The 18,834-nt window shown below is 39.1% G+C and overlaps 1 protein-coding gene across 1 annotated transcript; it reads left to right on the forward strand.

Moving 5' to 3' along the window:
• The first annotated feature begins 145 nt into the window (after positions 1-145).
• hoga1 (4-hydroxy-2-oxoglutarate aldolase 1) lies at positions 146-18,328 on the forward strand. Its single transcript, XM_088342155.1, has 7 exons — positions 146-530; positions 3,826-3,954; positions 9,774-9,901; positions 11,366-11,500; positions 15,731-15,827; positions 16,985-17,118; positions 17,241-18,328. The coding sequence occupies exons 1-7, from the start codon at positions 290-292 to the stop codon at positions 17,388-17,390; spliced, it is 1,014 nt and encodes a 337-aa protein (XP_088198281.1). The 5' UTR covers positions 146-289; the 3' UTR covers positions 17,391-18,328.
• Positions 18,329-18,834: the final 506 nt, after the last annotated feature.

The raw sequence follows: 18,834 nt of genomic DNA on the forward strand, positions 1-18,834 counted from the left end.
CTGTTATTCTTGACGTTTTGTCATGACCATATCCCTGCCACTTGGTAGCGCTATTGTCCCACCCAGGGCGTGTCAATTTTCTTGTTTGACTACAAGGTAAAAAAAAAAGTGAACAAGCTTCGAGTCAACGAACTGAAAAGCACGAACTCATCAATATTTAACCAGGCGGCTCAGGCTTTAACTACCTAGAAGTAATATCCCACCTAGAAAACGAACAAGTGCTATTGAAGCAGTGGCAGCAGTTAAGGAATTGGAAGTAAGACTATATTCCAGTTTGGAAACGGGCGTCATGTTGTGTTCTGGGGCCCGAATGGCGTCGTCCAGGTGGCTGACAGTTGCACGCCTCGGGTTGGCCTTAGGCCGGAGCAGCTCCGGGCCCGGGAGAACCCGAAGCCTGAGCTCGGCCGGCACCCGGCTCGACTTAAGTGGCGTATACCCTCCCATTGCGACACCCTTCACGGAGCAAGAAGACGTCGACTACGACAAGTTGGAGCACAACCTCCGCAAGTACGCAGCCATTCGTTTTAAAGGTCAGAAACACGTGATGACGTCACATTTCACCTGAATGACATGTCCACCAGCTCTTGTTCAATAAAGCATTAAAAAAAAAAAACCCCTCTGCGTCACTTCCGGGAGAAGCAGAAATTTAAACATCAACGTATTCACCATTATGTATTTTGATCTATTTTAAATGTGGATTTTTAATTGTTTCTCGCCGTTGAGTAACTAATGTTTTTTTTCACATTTTCAATAATTTTCATGAAAACCCAACCTTAAAGATGAGGTGTGTCATTTGAGGTGTTTTAAAGAGTTAAAACCATACCTGTCAACCTGTACGTTTTTGCCGTCCAAAGGACGTTTATTATGCATTTTAAGACGTGTACGACGTACAAGAAAATCTGTACGGAAAAACGCAAATTTGTCAATTATGGGTACCATCCGGTTTACACCGACTATCACGAAACGGCAAATCAAACGAGTTCGCCGTGGTATCCTCTATCTCGGTACCGGTTTTTTTTCCGTTACAAAAGAGGCGAGCGGTTTGATGCTACTGTGCGCTTGCGTCTGCTGCCTGGGGATTTCCCATCATGCATCATTCCGTGGTAGTTGTGTAGTGAAAGGAAGTCCGTCTCTTTTTAGAGAACCGGCTTTTTCGGGTCAACTCATTAAAGAGAGCCGGCTCTCATACGGCTCACTTGCTTTGATGCATTATATTACGAATTATAATGTTGTATAAAGAAGTTAAGAAAAAAGGAAGTATAAAAGGTGGAAATGAAAAAAGACAGGTTTGTGGTTATCCCTTTAATCAGTATATCACCAACAATAATTTAATGCAGAAAATGAATTAATAATTTGAATAAGAAAATTCTACCTAATTATATTTGCATGTATTTTTTTCCTTCTACAGTGAACGTCCAAGCTACTTAATTTTTGAACTTTTTTAAAATAAACATTAATGTCGAGCAACTCAGAATTTTAAAACAAAATGTTAATTAACAATATATATGATACAATGAAACACATAATAATAATAATAATAATTTCCTTGTATTGTCATTCTGTGTAACAATGTACACAGAACGAAATGTCGATGGCACCTGACCCGTTGTAGCGAGCCGATGCAGCCGCAGCCAACAGAGGGCGCCGCCGACCACTTTTTCCTCCCAGTCTGTACAATATAACATGTTAAACTACATAAATAAACACGTTTATAAAAAAATATGGTGTAAGATTTTTTTGTATTTTGTAAGGGAAAATACGACAGTTTGTAAGGGCGTGGAGCCGTGGAGGTTGACAGGTATATAAAACTACTATTTTCTCTATTAAGTATGTGTTAAGAATGCCCAACTGAGTTCAAAGAGCCCTTGTGATTTTTATCTTGAACCGCGCATCTCAAGTATTTGTATTCCCTGTTTATTTTTCTTTTCAGTTATGTTGCAACAAAAATCACATCACAGAATGAACAAAATTACCTGAAAAAAGCATCACTTATATAAACAGACAAACATGATTTATAAGATATAATTTGTATTGCCCTTAATCACAAGTAGTCTCAAAGAGCTGCACAGACCACAGATTATTGATAACTACAGACTTTTATTACACCATCTCATGATCTAAAACCTACATGAGGGTAAGGAAAAACCCCAAAACCTCAACATTAGGAAAATAAAGAAACCTTGAGAAGGGACCGCACATGAGGTAATCTCTCTTCCAGGATGACCAGGCTGCAATGGATGTTGCAATAACAAATAATACACAGATATTTTCAATGTGAAGTATAGGTCATTCATAAGCTATAGAATATAATTGTGTTTTAAGCCAAGGTTTTAACAGTGACTTTATGCTCGTCACTGCAGTTTTTTGTTCACGTAACATGAAAATGTTGAAAGTTAGAAAAGGTCTGTCTCAAGAGTCCAACCGCCTACCCAAACCCCAAAAAGAATACTAAAGAAGTGTTTATTTGAGCACATCTAAGAAATGCACGTATTTGCATGCGCCAGATGAGGACAAAGGCTGCACTAATGACACAAGCCAGAAGATGGTGTCAGCGAGTAAAACAGTTCCTAATTCTGTACAGCACCTTGAAATTTAAGTCAAGTCATGTTCATTTGTGAGTCTCTAAGGGCCACACAGACCAATGACTAGTACAGACTACAGACTAATATTAGATAGAAAGATACTTTATTCATCCCTGCAGGGAAATTCACACTTCCAGCAGCATCCCTGCGCTGAAGAACAAAACAATAATAAAGTAAAAAGAATACAATACCAAATACCCAATGGGACGTGTTAATACCCGATATAGCGTGTTATATATAGTATCTAGATAGTGCTACACAGAATACACACTGCAATAAAAATACAGTAATATGCAATGTGGGGGGGTGTGGTTTAACGTGGGCCTTTACTCTCCCGGGTGGAGTTAAAGAGCCTCATGGCATGAGGAAGAAAAGATCTCCTCAGTCTGTCCGTGGTACAAGACTGTGACAGCAGTCTGTCGCTGAAGCTGCTCATTACACCATTACACATATTACACCATCCTCTGATCTAAAATATACATGTGAGGGCAAGGGAAAACTCAAAAACCTCAACATGAAGGAAATGAAGAAACCTTGAAAAGGGACCGCACATGAGGTAACGGACTCAGCGTGACTCTTCCCGCAACCTCATTACAACAGTGCCCCTGAGACAATATACACTAAAATTGAATTAAAAAAACGCTCCACTTTAATTTCTTTGTTTTATGTTGTATATTACTTAAATGTTACATTCTTACTGTGTCTTGTGTTAAAAAATGAATATATTGCTGATGTTCTTTCATTTTCAAACTATTTTTTATCTTGTTTTTACTCTTTATTGTTTTGTGCCACATTTATGCAACGTATAACCAGGTGGGAGCATTTGTTGAAGGGTGGGCGCCATCAGGCTGTACTTGCCCAAGACACACCACAGGAAATGGTGCCCCTAAGACCCTAGAGCTTTAGGGATCCAAACACACACACAAACGTTTCCTTGAAAACAAATGGTATTTTCCCACCTAATCTTTTAATCCAGTTCACTTCATATTTTGTGTTGTCTAACTTGTTTATTCCACTTGTATTCGCTTTTTCTGCCACGCACCATTTTCTCTCCTACTTTCCAGCTTCCACATTATTTTTGAGACATGGAGAGGGCCACAAACTTAAGAGATTTCTTTACAATATTTCAAAGTTTGCCATTGTACTATTTGGCACATCAAGGGTTTTAAATTCCAGTTCTTAGGAGGGCGAATCAAATGTTGCTTTTTTTTGTCGATTACATTGGTGTGCTTTGTATTTTCAGGTCTGGTTGTGCAGGGTTCCAATGGCGAGTACCCTTACCTGACAGAGGAGGAGCGCGTTGAGGTGGTGAAGAGGGTCCGACGTTCGATGCCCGCCGGCAAGCTGCTCATCGCCGGATCCGGCTGCGAGTGTACGTACGTTACTGTGTTTGTGTAAATTTCTGTCAGTGACTTAAACTACAGTGGCTTGCGAAAGTATTGCTCCCCCAATAACCTTTTGACATATTTCAAGATTCTAACTTATGGATAAAAACTGAGATATCTTGTGAGGATCAACAACATGCGAGGCAGAATCATGAGAAGAAACCAAATCTATTAAACGTATTGTTTACTGGACTGTCTCAGAAAATTAGAATATTGTGATAAAGTTCTTTATTTTCTGTAATGCAATTAAAAAAACAAAAATGTCATACATTCTAGATTCATTACACATCAACTGAACTATTTCAAGCCTTTTATTATTTGAATATTGCTGATTTTGGCTTACAGCTGAAAAAAACTCAAAAATCCTATCTCAAAATATTAGAATACTTCCTCAGACCAAGTAAAAAAAATAATTTTATAACAGCAAAACTAAATCAAACATTTGAAAATGTCCATTGATGCACTCAGTACTTGGTTGGGAATCCTTTTGCACGGATTACTGCATCAATCCGGCGTGGCATGGAGAAAATCAGCCTGTGGCATTGCTGAGGTGTTATTGATGCCCAGGATGCTTCGATAGCGGCCTTCAGCTCATTTGCATTTGTAGGTCTGGTGTCTTTCATCTTCTTCTTAACTATACCCCACAAATTCTCGATGGGGTTCAGGTCAGGGGAATTAGCAGGCCAATCAAGGACAGTGATGCCATGGTCAGTGCACCAGTTACTGGTGGTTTTGGCACTGTGGGCAGGTGCCAGATCATGCTGGAAAATGAAATCCTCATCTCCATAGAGCTTTTCAGCAGATGGAAGCATGTAGTGCTCTAAAATCTCTTTGTACACAGTTGCATTTACTCTGGACTTGATGAAACACAGTGGACCAACACCAGCAGCTGACATGGCTCCCCAAACCATTGCTGACTGTGGGAACTTCACACTGGATTTCAAGCAACTTGGATTTTGCTCTTCTCCAACCTTTCTCCAGACTCTGGCGCCTTGACTTCCAAATGAAATGCAAAACTTGCTTTCGTCTGAAAAGAGGACTTTGGACCACTCTGCAACTGTCCAGTGCTTCTTCTCCATAGCCCAAGTCAGACGCTTCTTCCGTTGTCTTGAGTTCAGAAGTGGCTTGACCATGGGAATACGGCTATTGTAGCCTATTTCCCGGACACGTCTGTGAACTGTGGCTTTTGAAACCTGGACTCCAGCTTCAGCCCACTGTCTTTGAAGCTCCCTCAAATTCTGGAAGCGGCTCTTCTTCAGAATTTTGTTAAGGCTGCGGTCATCTCTCTTGGTTGTGCAGCGTTTCCGGCCACATTTTTCCCCTCCAACAGACTTTTTGTGGATATGCTTTGAAACTGCACTCTGTGAACAGCCTGCTCTTTGAAAAATTTCTTTTTGTGTCTTACCCTCCATCAGGAGGGTATCAATGATGGTCCTCTGGACAGCAGTCAGATCAGCAGTGATTTAGTTTACTGAACCAAGCTGAGTGTTTTTAAGGCTCAGGAAACCCTCGCAAGGTGTTTCGAGTTAATTAGATGATTCAGGTGATTAGTTGAATAGCCTACTTGTATACTTTTTCATGATATTCTAATATTTTGAGATAGGATTTTTGAGTTTTCTTAAACTGTAAGCCAAATTCAGCAATATTCAAATAATAAAAGGCTTGAAATAGTTCAGTTGATGTGTAATGAATCCAGAATGTATGACATTTTTGTTTTTTTAATTGCATTACAGAAAATAAAGAACTTTATCACAATATTCTAATTTTCTGAGACAGTCCAGTATATACCATAATAATCTAAATGCCGTTTATAGGGAAATTCTTTGGGTGTACAATACTTCCACTTAAGGTTTCCTCTTAAAATGGTCACAATGTTCCTTGACTTATTGTGTGGGACAAAACATTGAGCTACATTACCAAAACATTGGGTAATTTTCGTATTGCCCACGCGAAATAGATAGTAATTACCTGTTAATGCCACATAAATGTGGCCAAGAACTTTTTCTGTTGACTTCTGTATTGGATTGATTAATGTGGTCTGGTTTAATGAGGCTGGCCTCTTGACTTCAAGCCGGTTGCCCCGAAGATGCAACAACATTACTAGAGACAACTCATAAAAACAATCTACCATCTATGAAAATGCAAAACATGCATGCAAATGCTGCACAGTAAATGATTGCTGGCTTTTTTTTTATCTTATTAACAATTAAGATACCTCTTTATTTTCACATGATGTAGTTAATTTAAATCCCTTTCTGTAATCCCAAATACAAGTAATGCCTTTTTACCTTAGTTGTTTTTTAACATGACAGAAATGTTATGTAGACATGAATGTATTCATAGTTTTGGACCCATGGATTCACAAATTTGATTATTTTTCTGATACAAAAAAAAATCGGGAGAGATCGGTAAAGGCTATTGCCTTTACCATAAAATAAAATAATAAATAATAAATAAATAAAAAAAGATAAAAATAAAATAAAGTGTACCATAAAGTACACTTTAGAAGTTAATCCAATTTTAGGCAAACTGGGTGGGGTAGCGAAATTTTTAAATAATATAAAGCTACCTAAACATTTTGATAGCTTTAAACCCAAACTTAAAACTTTAAAGGGGTATTGTGTGTTATTTATTGCCACCTTTGCCAAAAAGATCAAGGCGTCGTTGCTCTCATGCATTTTCTGGACAAATTTTAACATATTACCCATGTTTTATTTTATTGATGTTCACTATGTTTTGTATACTGTTACCCAATGCTAAATCTATTGCACCCTGGTCATCCCGGAAGGGGGGTTACCACTTGTGAGGCCCCTTATCAATGTTTCTTATTTTCCTGGTCCTTAGGGTTTTGAGTTTTTCCTTGTGGGTATGTTGGTTTCAGATCAGGGGATGGTGTAATTGTAACCTGTGCAGTGCTTTGAGACATTTTGTGATTAAGGGCCTTAGAAAACTCCATTAAAAATTTTCACCATACTCATTTAGGTCGAATTTATTAAAAGAAATTCTTCCATAACCTAAACATTACCAGAGGGAGCTGACATCAATGTCTGCCATTTTGCTGCTAAGAGTACCCCGCAAAAAAACAAAAATCTTTTAAAAATCGGAGGGAAAAATGAGAAAGAAAATGGTTCGGTTTGATCACTTTGAGTTTCTGTAGTATGTATTCTTCTGCTTTGTAGCACTCATTTTGGGTTGAACTATACAGTACAGCGACGTGTAGTGGTTAAATACGACACAGTATCTCTCTAAAACTCGAGTTCGAGTAGGTTTAAAGCCTAAAACTCGCTGCCCAGGGGCTATTTGCGGCCCTCTGGATTACAGTTTGAGGCCGCCGCATTTAGGAGAAAGCTTTAAAGGACAGTGTGTATTATTTAAACGTCATGTATTGTACTATTCTATTGTGCTACCTAAAATTAGTGTTATAAATCACAGGTAAGAATGAAAATGTCCGAGACACAGAGGGACAATAGTACAATTTTTTTTTCCCCAGACTTTTGCAGGATTTTTGTTTTTTGGGTACCATTAGCAGCAAGATGGTGGATAATTATGTCAGCTCCCAATAAGTGAGGCTCCTGTTATATACAATGAATGCCAATATCTTAACTTGACAGTATTTTTTTTTAAATCCACATTTTTATGAATGTTTATGTATTTTTGCCGGTTAAATCAAATTTTTTTTTTAATGAATTTTATTTTTACCCCAGTTGGTGGCACTGAATAATACACACTGTCCTTTTAAGTGCAACCCTAGCATATTATCAGTTATTTTATTCCCGATTAATGGATTATGTTTTAATATTAATTTTAATCCCAAAATCTTATTTTGAGTAGGGAATTGGAAAAAAATAATTAAAAAAAATAAATGTTAATGTTTCTATCCAAACTTTTTGTGGCAAACCTCCCCCAGACCCTAGCTCCGGCGGCCCCCAGATTAATTGAGTTTGAGACTCGTTTAAAGTGTTAACTCTTGAGTGAAACCAGGTAAAAAGCTTGACAACAGTAGTTAATTTAGAGTTAATGGTGACTATGGGTTTAACTTCTCAGTTAATGTTTGCCTGTACCTAGGCGGGTTGGTACTGTATTTTTAGGAAATTGAGTACTGTAATTCCTTGTTTTTCACGGGGGTTGCGTTCCAGAAAGGTCCCATGATAGTCAAAGCCCGCAAAGCAGAAACCCCTATTTATTCATTTAATACTTTACAATTTATTGAAATCAAAGAACCCAATTTACAAGCTCAAGTATGTGTTTAACAAATGAAAGTGCTGTACTTTATAAACGTTTGTTTTATGGATAACTTACTACGTACTGTCAAATTCTAATTTAAAAAGTATTATCTTGCCGCAATATTGTACAACTGTATACTTTACTCCACTTGATACTTTGTTGCCATCGAATGGACGTTATGGGAAACTGCATTTAATTTCCAGTCGGCAACCCAAAATGTTGAAGGAGCCATTTTGGATCCCCAAAATATAAAAAAATAAAAATTGATGTTTGGAGCGGGAAGTAGTTAAAAGCTTTATACAACCCTATAAGGAAGGAAACACATACCGTATCATCTATATTCATTGGAAAACATAAAGAATTTGTCCTATTCCTATATTTTTATCAATAATTTTTGAAAAAGCGCCAGGGAACCACCGGGGAATGCCCTTCCAGTTTAGCGAGTCGAGAAGTGCAGGTTTGTTGGCGATAGAAAGCATCTTCCTCTGCCTTTTTGCCACGGCCGTTGGTGCTTTTGTCAGTCTGGAGCAGGAGTCCGGAACCTTTTTCAACCAAAGAGCTGTAATAGCAAAATATTCAGATTTTTTTCGGGAGAGCCATACCATGTTTTAAGACAAAATTCAGCAAAAACGCCTTACCTGCTCTCCAGACAAAAGCTAATTTTTCAGCGCATTTTATTTCTCTGCGTGATGTTTGATGGTTTCATGAATCTATGAAATAATTATAATGCCAGGGCTTGTCTCCCACATCGACAAAAATATACCACTTTAAACTTGTGTCCCTCCCACAGTTACTTAAGATCATTGAGGCTCATTTTCACCTTTATTGTTTTCTCAAATGATGGTTTCAAAACAAGGTGCAAGCAGAATTCTTTAGTAAATATGTCTTAAAACAAACTGCAAAAAGTTTATGGATGTATTTCCATTCAGCACAGTGGGCACTTGTGAGAGAGGAGAGCATGTTTTGTTGCATAGCTCTACCCACACCTACTGCTTAGTCAATCAAATTGTTCTTTGTGCTTGGCCAGTGTTCGTGGGAAATTACTAATTACAGTTTGTTGTGTGAGTTTTTATCATAAGGTATCTCAACAGTAAACATACATTATTTAATGAGCTTCCATATATAGGATCCTTTAGCGATGAACAGCCATAACGGGGTATGTTGTTGTAACTGTAGGTAAAACTGTGCCCTTAATATAACAAAATATTTATCTCCCTCAGAGTAGGTTTGGCTGCGTGCATGTCAGACCTGACATAGAGCTTGATCGGATATGTGATCTATGCACTATTCTCAATTTTCCATGGAGCCATATGTACTCATGAAAAGAGCCATATATGGCTCGTGAGCCATACCTTTGAAAAAGACTTCATTGTTATTAATGCACAAGCACAGAAAAAGGGCAGGGCAACTGTTTAGCCAATCAGAATGCGAAATATAATACACAATGAAAATCCGCGCAGTGGAGAAACCACGATAAATAAACCGTGATAGAGAAAGAGATCACTGTGCCCAGGCGGTGCATTTCTGTGTTTACAGGATAGTATGTACTTAAAATGAGCTGTAATTCTGTTTTTCTTTTTAGCTACGAGAGCCACAATGGAGCTCACCGCCAAAATGTCAGAAGCCGGTGCGGACGCCGTCCTCGTGGTGACGCCGTGCTTCTACAAGGGCAAGATGGACAGTCATGCCCTGACCCAGCACTTTATTAAGGTCAAACACTCAAAGTACAAAACATTTGGTTCTCCTCTCACTCACCAAGGAAACAATGTGTAAAAATTGGACGCCTAAGGTACATAGAGTAACAACAATAATAAACCGAGAATAAAACATGCAAGTAATAAATAGCAAAATCAAATCAAAACACAGTGGTGTGAAAAGGGAGGCGGTATGTGAGGAAGATGATCATGAGAAGGCAAGTCTGATGGTGGACAGGGTGGCAGAATCTAGTTGGTATTATTTGACCACTAGATGTCACTATATTGCCTACTTCTTGCTGCAAGAAAAGGACCAAAAATAAAACAACCCACAAAAAGACTGAAAAATGATAAATAAAAAAAAAAAACAGAACAAGAACAAGAACAACCAAAAAACAAAACAGAAGCAACGACCAAGAAAAACGCCCGGAAAGTGACCCAAACACGGAAAAGCACCAGAAATACTTAAAGTGTAAACATTTGAAGAAGATCCTGAAAATTATCAAATACCTGTATAACAAAAAAGGAACTTAAAAGTATGGAAAAAAAATGAATTTTCTTTATTGCCATTGATCTCAACTATGTGATTCGTTATATGCAAAGAGATTAGACATGTCCCTCCATAGTAAAACATATAATAAAAACTTCGAAGAGAAAAAAGATAAAAGACTAAAAGTAATTACAAGGTAGTGCTTTGAAAACTGGCTAATAATAATGCGATAAATAGATTAATGCTCACTGCTTTGTAACAATATTGCAGCAACAATATAAAAAGCACAAATAAGTTATACATTTTCACAGTTTCATTGAACGAGAGAGAGAGAGAGAGAGAGAGAGAGAGAGAGAGAGAGAGAGAGAGAGAGAGAGAGAGAGAGAGAGAGAGAGAGAGAGAGAGAGAGAGAGAGAGAGAGAGAGAGAGAGAGAGAGAGAGAGAGAGAGAGAGAGAGAGAGAGAGAGAGAGAGAGAGAGAGATGCAAACACATACATATAAAGCTAGTGAAATGTGCGAAAAAGTACTGGAATAGAGCTAATTAGTATGAAAAGGTGCTGAAAAGTCTCCATTAGTACTGTAAAAAAGTACAAAAGTTTGAAAATTAACAAATAAACAACTGAAAAATGACCAACAAATAACCTGACCAGAAAACGCCGAAAAAGACCAAGAAACGACTAAAAAGGACCAATAAAATGAACCCAAAAAAATAAAATTCACTGTAAAACGGCCGAAATGACCGAAACAAAATTCAAATTATATATTTTTTCTAAATTTTGTTTTATCTTTTTTAAGACTTTGGCCAAAAACAACCCACCATTTAAACTCAAAACCCACTTTATTAAGACTGATTCACATGGTCTCCCCTTTTTTTTTACACTGTACTTGATTTTATCAGTTTTTATCTATTTAGTTATTTTGTATTACTGACTCTTTTATACTGTGTACAACGACCTAGAGGGTCCTGAAATTTCTTTGTCTCCCTTGCAGGTGGCGGACAGAAGTGCGGTCCCGGTGATCCTGTACAGCGTCCCAGCCAACACAGGCCTGGAACTGCCGCTGGATGCTATCGTGCATTTATCCCAACATCCCAACATCATTGGGCTAAAAGACAGCGGTGGAGATGTGAGGAGAATTCTTTTACACATTCTGTGGGCGTGTTGGGCGCGATTCTGAAATCAAGTGATTAGTTACAGTTACGAGTTACTTCATTTAGTAGTTATTGCATTACCCTTAGACACATGACACACAAAAGTAGCGCATTACTCTGAAAATGACTACAAATTACTGGTTATATTCACATTCAAGACGACCCCTAAAACTGCTCATAGATAGCTACAGTACATAATAAAATAAATGGAATCAAACATGTGGAGGCAGTCAAGCCTTCATATTTCTTGGCTCGGGCAGTCTTGAGAGCTCGAAACCTCACAACTGAGACACTCCGTATCCATTTTGTCTTATATCTTCAAACCACTCAAATACTTCCTTCATAATCTCTTCTAAGACATTTTCTTTTTTTCCAGATATGGTGTATTGCAAAAATAATTTTGCAAAAAAATAATACAAATTCAGCACTATTTAACTGTAAATTCTGTTAATCTTCCATAAGTCACACAACCTCCCAACGTGCTGCCTACTATTTGCTACTAATGACACGACCAATTATGTGCAAACAAACTGTCCCCGGATTTTAGTATATTATTTTCAGGAAGTGAATATGGCATGGATGCAAGTGAGAATGTACAGTAAAGCAGGGGTCGGGAACCTCTTGACTCAAAAAGTCATGAAAGCAAATTATTTGGATTTTAAAAAATAAATTCCAAGGGCCAGACCATATATTATAAACAAAATTCAACGAAACCGCCAAACCCGAGCCTTTTTCCCATTTCAACAAATATGCCACTTACATTTTGTCTCTCTCCAGCAGTTACTTGAAGGCCAAGTGTGTAATATGTGACCACGAGATGGCACTGTATGGTCTAATGCCAAAACCGTTGCCACAGATCTTAGCGTAGCAGCAAGTTGCAAGACAAATATGGCAGCGACCTTAGGTAGGGAATTCCACTATGTAAAAGATGTACACATTTCTCAACCTGCGATTTTTTGGGGTATGCTAGTTTATCTATTTTTGCCTAGTATTCATAGTTACTGAAAGTTTTTTTGTACCACTAAATATTACACACTGTCCCTTTAAGATTGTTGAGGCTCATTTAGACCGTCATTTTTGTTGTAAATAACAAGGTGCAAGCATGTCACAAAATATTACAAACGAGGAGGATGCAGATGTATTTAGGGGCGTGTGCCATGTGTGCAGAGATAAGCTCCCTTTTCCGCTCGTCCAATTAAAATGCTCTGGGTGCATGGCTGGCATTTACAGGCGTTTACAGTTTGTTCTGTGGGTTTTCATCTTGAATTGTCTCAAAAGTGAACATACATAGTTTAATGGGCTCCTACGGGGTCTGTTGGTGTAACATCTGACTGTGAACTTTAGTCAAAACTTTGCTTTATGTAAATTCTGGACCTAACCACAATAACCACAACTTACTGTGTTGTTTGGGCTTTGCTTACACAAAAATTAGAAAGAAACCACAAACCAATAGGAAATCAATAGGGGCAAATGTAGGCACAGAATTTAGGTAAACATGTTCTGAATTATGGGCTTTTTATTCATAAAACAATTTTTGCAATACATTACGTCTGGAAAAAAACGTCTGGGACAGCTCTTAACAATGGAGGAGGAAATCTTGGCAATGGATATGGAGAATCTCGGCTGAGAGTTTTTTTTCTCAAGCTCTCGAGAGTACACAAGAAATATAAGCTTCACAGGTTGGTGTACACGCTTTTTTTCTTTCTTTTGTTTTGTGGCTATTGTAGTTGTACGTGGTCGGCCTCAATATATGCGGACGGGTGTTAACAGAATATATTTTTAAATGAAGTAACTATTAACGGTTACTTACTTTTTTTCAGTACTGTGACCAACACTGGCATGGTCTTACCATTGAGGGCACTATCTTGCAACTCGCAAAAATATATGATTCGATGAGTCCTACGTGTCAATGCCTTTAAGATGTCGAGGAAGTTTTCCAAATCGGAAGGAAAAAGTTTAAAATAGCAAAAAGAAGAATGTGGAAACATCGGTAAGCTTGGCAGGCAGGAGGTCAGCCGTCGCGCCGCGTCGCGTTTGAGGCTGCGGGCAAAAAAAGAAGCTGAGGCTGTGTGGGAGGCTTCTGACCGGATTTGCGATTTGGAAGTGAGATGGTGGCACTTGACCCTGCGGCTCCTCGGCCCTTCGCCCACGCCGCTGCCGCCGTCTCGCCTGTAGGCGGAACTAGCGCCGTAGAAGGTCAAAGGTCCAAAGACGGCCTGTGCGAACAATTTTTCGAACTGTCAAAAAAGTCCGATGACAAATCTGATAACGCAGAGAACTTTTTTACCTGATCACTGCAGAGCGGCGAGCTTTTTACATCGGTCGATTTGGTAGTTATCGTTTGGTTATGTGATCTGTGTAGCCAACGTCACTTAGTCATGATTAAAAGTAAAAAGGGTTTTAATACATCAATTACAATGCCTTGAAAGAGTAATCCCCCCTTGGTGATTTCTGTGTTTTTGCATATTTATCACACACGGGGTTTACAATCATTCAACCAATTTTAATATCACACAGAGACAAACCAAAATAATACAAAATGCAGTTTTGAAACGTTAATTCAATTTATTAAGGCACAAAAAAATCTAAACTTATCTGGCCCTATGTGAAAAAATTGTTGCCCCCTTAACCTAATAGTGAGTTGGTCTACATTTGGCAGCTATAACAGAAATCAAACGTTTATGAAAATTGGTTATGAGTCTTCCACTAAGCTGTGGAGGAATTTGGGTCCACTCTTCTTTAAAACATCTTTTCAAATCTGCCAAGTAAGAAGGGTTCTCTGGCATGGACTGTCCGTTTAAGATCACATCACAGTATTTCGATTGGATTTAAAGCTGGACTTTGACTTGGCCAGTCCAGAACTTACATTTACAGTTAAAGAGTAGTCAGTCAGTTTGTATTCAGTCAATCATTTCGTCAGTTTCTTTGTCAAGTTAATGTATAAGTAGTTGTTTTATGTAATGTTATTGCAGTAAATCAGCAAAATAGTCAATTAATACTTTATTATTATTAAGATGGAAAATCATTGGTTTAATCGACAGTTATCGAATATGTGGCAATTAGTGATCATTTACTTGTTTATATGAACTCTGCCGTGCAGTATTTTATAAGAGTGCATTTAGTAAGTCGGCTGGCTAGTCAGTCGGCTACTCAGTTGGTCAGTTGGCTTGTCAGCTAATCAGTCAGCCGGTCGGCCAGTCATTCGGTCAGTCGCCCAGTCAAGTGGTCGGTCGATCAGCCAGTTGCTCGGACGGCGAGTCTGTAGTCTAGTCAGTCGTCGGCTAGTTGGTCAGTCGGCTAGTCGGTTGGCCGGTAGGTTAGTCGGTCGGCCAGTTGGTCGGTCGGCTAGTCAGTCGGTTGGTTGAATCGTTTTTAGGGTGGTCGTCGGTATGTCAGCAAGTCGGTCGGTCGTTCGTCTAGTCTATCAGCCAGTCAGTCAGTTAGCTAGTTGGTCGGCCGATAGACCGGCATGCCAGTCGGCTAGTCAATCGGTCGGTCAGTCAGCTAGATGTATATATATTAGGTTGGTTAATCAGTTAAATGGATAGTAGGTCGGCTAGTCGGTATTTCGGCTAGTCAGTCGGGTGGTCAGTTGGTTGGCCAGTTGGTCAGTTAGCTAGTCGGACAGTTGGTCGGCTTGTCAGTCGGCTTGTCGGTCGTGAGCCCTTCTAAGTTGAAAATATCTGTCGCTTGGCCTTTATCCTTCGTTTGCTCCGGCAGGTGAGAAGAGCAATTGTGCTTTGAACTAGGTGTTATCGTCCTAAAATCCTCCTCATCTATGAGTAGCTGACAAAGCGACCAATCGCGTGACACTTGACTGACAGCCGCTCGCTATAAATATACGCTCGGGAGGCGGAGCTCATTCCCAGCGGAGTTCTTTGAAAGCCTCACTTCTTACATGGCCAAAGACAATTAAAATATATATCGGCAACTCATTAATTATTCATAAGCCTCCTTTGATGTCCATTCTTGGCACTTGGGAATGTTGTCGTGTGATCCGAGATGTCCAATGGATTGTTTGTCCAGTGGTACCGTCTGTTGACCAAAAACTAACTTGTGACACAGATCCACATAAAAGTGACATTTAAGAAGTTGAACCTCAAGTTTTGGCATTTTGGTCTACTAAAATAGGGACAAGTGAGCCATGCATAAAAACTAACAAATCGTCGGCCATTTTGTCTGCTCAAACTGTGTTTTATGAACAGATTTCCAGGATCGGACTGATTGTCCACAAAACTAAAGAACAAGACTTCCAGGTTTTGGCAGGCTCAGCGGGACTCCTTATGGCTGCCTACTGTGTTGGTAAGGCACTGAATGCTAACATGGCACCCAGGAGCTGACTTTTTTGAGGTTATAGTTTCGAGACCGTGTGGAAACATTTGTTGCCACCAGACTGTACTTGCCAAAGACACACTACAGGAAACGGTGCCCCTACGACCTTAGTGGTTTCTGACACTTAAGAAAGTATAAACGGCAATTAAGGGAACATAGATTTGCTGGATAAACTTCATACTACTTACTGCCGTTGAGGGTTGATAGCATTTCAAATTAGTTTTAGCAAATATGATTACTTACATATACTTTTGCTAAATCTAACTATTTTAGCATTTTAAGCTTACACAAGCAACTTTCAAATAAAGTCATTTGTGTCATTTTCATATTTGTTTATCTATACATGGTAATTTCTTACTGTAATCCTTTGCTACTTTCCACTTTGTACTTTGCGGCCTCAGTGCATCAGGGTTTGAAAAAGATTTCGCAATCCATTATCCATGACCGCTTTGCTGTGAGCGGGGACTGGAACTTCTGATGGGTCTGGTGGCAGTTTTTTTGCTCTTATTGTATTTCCGCTTTGAATGAACTGCCCTTGGGTGGCTGCGATTCACTATCCCCAATCCCATATTGCTGTGAAAACCCTTTTGTCAGGAGGGGTACTGTTTCGGCCTTGCCTAAAAAACACATCCATTGATCCATTGTCCCTGGTAGACTATTGCTGAGAGCAGGGGTCAGTAGAGCTCAGGGGCCAAGAGAGCAAATTAGTGTCATGCGTGGCGGCTATCTTTCACATGAAACGAATAGCACCAGTTTGGCCGCGATCCATTATACCAGTCAACTAAGAGAGGCTGGCAGTGCATATGTTAATATTGGGGGGTGGGGGGCTACTTCACAGATTTTCGCATATTCCGGGGATTTACAAAAACAAGGGATATACAGTATTTGCGTAATGTCTGCACCCAGCCATTTTTAAAGTCCCATTGTCAAAAAATTATATGATTGATAATATTAATAATTTTACAGCTTAAACTTTAAGAAGTCTTCAACTTTGGTTGGGGTGGGGGGAGAATTTTTAAGAGCAGTGTTCTATCAAAAATTGAAACATGACTGCTTACGTGTCTTGTGTATGTCAACATGTTTCTGTTGTCTTTAACTTGTCACCACATCAATTGACTTTGTTTTAGGTGCAGTGGGCGGAGTTTGTGCGCTAGCTAACATTCTGGGTGAGCCGCTTTGTGACTTGGAGCGTTTGTGCACGTCCGGCCGTTGGGAAGAAGCCCGAGAGCTGCAGCAGCGACTTATCGAACCCAACGCTGCCGTAAGGACACCATCTTGGGTCCACTAAGAAATTGAATTCCCTCAAAATATTGTTGGGAGGATTTGACTGTGAATTTTTATTATTTTAAGCTGACATCTGCCTTTCTTTTTGTATGTTTTAAGGTAACCAGGAAGCTTGGCGTTCCCGCCCTTAAGCAGGCAATGGAATGGTTCGGTTTCCACGGTGGCGTCTGTCGTTCGCCTCTTCGACCACTCGACCAGGAACAGACCAAACAACTCCGACGAGACTTCGCCACCAATGGATGGCTCTAAATGTGATTGCCTTTGTAAAATACGATACATGTTTGGATAATTGTACGCTACTGAGAAAAGTGTAGCATGGCAAAATTCAGAGATGGTGTTTGGGCAAAAATAATCATAATCGGATCAATTTTAATAATTTGTTCATAAAAAAGGGACCAAAAGGCTCCTAGGTCATTTGACCTAAAAGTTGGATTCTTGGTCGAGGTAAGATCAGGCCTAAAATACCCAGCCAGACCCGATGCGGGCCCGCAGGTATTAAAGCCTAACCTAGTCGAGCCTGACAGATTAACTTGATTTTAGGGACCGAGTCCAAAGCGAACCCGAATTTTTATATGTTATTTGTGACAACACAGGAGGAGGGCTTCTCTCTCACTGACTTTGTTTTTTTTTATCATCCACCTGTCATTGTTCTTAGTTTTTTTTCTGCTCGATGTATTCTGTCCCCCTCTACCGCTGCTGATTTTTGGGCTCGGGTTGGGTTCCGCTTTCAGATCTTACCTCTAATGTTTTTTATTTACCCCAACATTTTTAGTTGTACTAATAAGTGTAGAAAATGGGATCACCATGAGTAGTCTACAATCTGTAAATACTTTTTAAAAAGGTGTAAACAAAGTCATGGAAGACTTACAGAAAAGCAACTCTTGTACATCATTAAAAAGTGATATAAAAGGTCACATCTCACCTGTTCACGTTCAAAAGACATTTTAATTATTGGTAAATGTTGTCTTTTTGTAATCAGGATGCTCTTTTGAAGTAACGATAACAAATCTATTTTTGAGGGGATGCTGTTTAGTAGTTGACCACTAGATGTCACGGGTTTGTGTGGTGCAACAGAGAACGAGAGCACAAGGAAGAACACAAAATACAGGGACTCAAAGTGACCAAATAATACCGATTTTGTTTGGAATGAGACAATGATCAATTAAAAAAAGCATTCGTAAAAAGTACATTTTTTCTTCTCATTTCTTTTGCCTTGTACTTTACAAGTTTTTGGGTTTTGGGGGGTACCCGTTGCAAGAAAGTGGACAATAATCATCGGCTAAATTCTGGAATCAGGGCAAACAAATCAGTGCACCGCCTAAAAAAATGTTTTAAACTTTACTATATTACACTTTGTCAAAAGGACACTAATATTTGACCACTTGATGTCGTTGTATTGTGGAGTGCAACCAAAAACAATGCTACAAAGCACAAGGAAGAATACAAACAATGGACACTCAGAATGACCCAACCACATATTTTTTGTTCCTAATTTTTTGCTTTTCACAAGGTTTTTGGTCTATGATGGTACCCGTTGTAGCCAAATGGCGAACAATCTTGTCAACCTCTTGGTAAGCCTCATGTTAGGTCAAAAACAAAACTATGAGATATGCTTCATTCATTATTCTTTTTATCAATATTGTTTTTTTAAATAAATATATTTTAGTAGACACTGGTAAAACACAATGTCCCC

The sequence above is a fragment of the Urocampus carinirostris genome, chromosome 8 (assembly GCF_059441175.1).
Source record: "Urocampus carinirostris isolate Australia breed hairy pipefish chromosome 8, RoL_Ucar_1.0, whole genome shotgun sequence".
Taxonomy (NCBI): domain Eukaryota; kingdom Metazoa; phylum Chordata; class Actinopteri; order Syngnathiformes; family Syngnathidae; genus Urocampus; species Urocampus carinirostris.

Coding starts and splice junctions, on each gene's coding strand:
- hoga1 (XM_088342155.1), top strand. CDS start 290: ATGTTGTGTTCTGGGGCCCGAATGGCGTCGTCCAGGTGGCTGACAGTT. Junction 11,501..15,730: donor TAAAAGACAGCGGTGGAGAT/GTGAGGAGAATT, acceptor TTTTATGAACAG/ATTTCCAGGATCGGACTGAT. Junction 15,828..16,984: donor TATGGCTGCCTACTGTGTTG/GTAAGGCACTGA, acceptor ACTTTGTTTTAG/GTGCAGTGGGCGGAGTTTGT.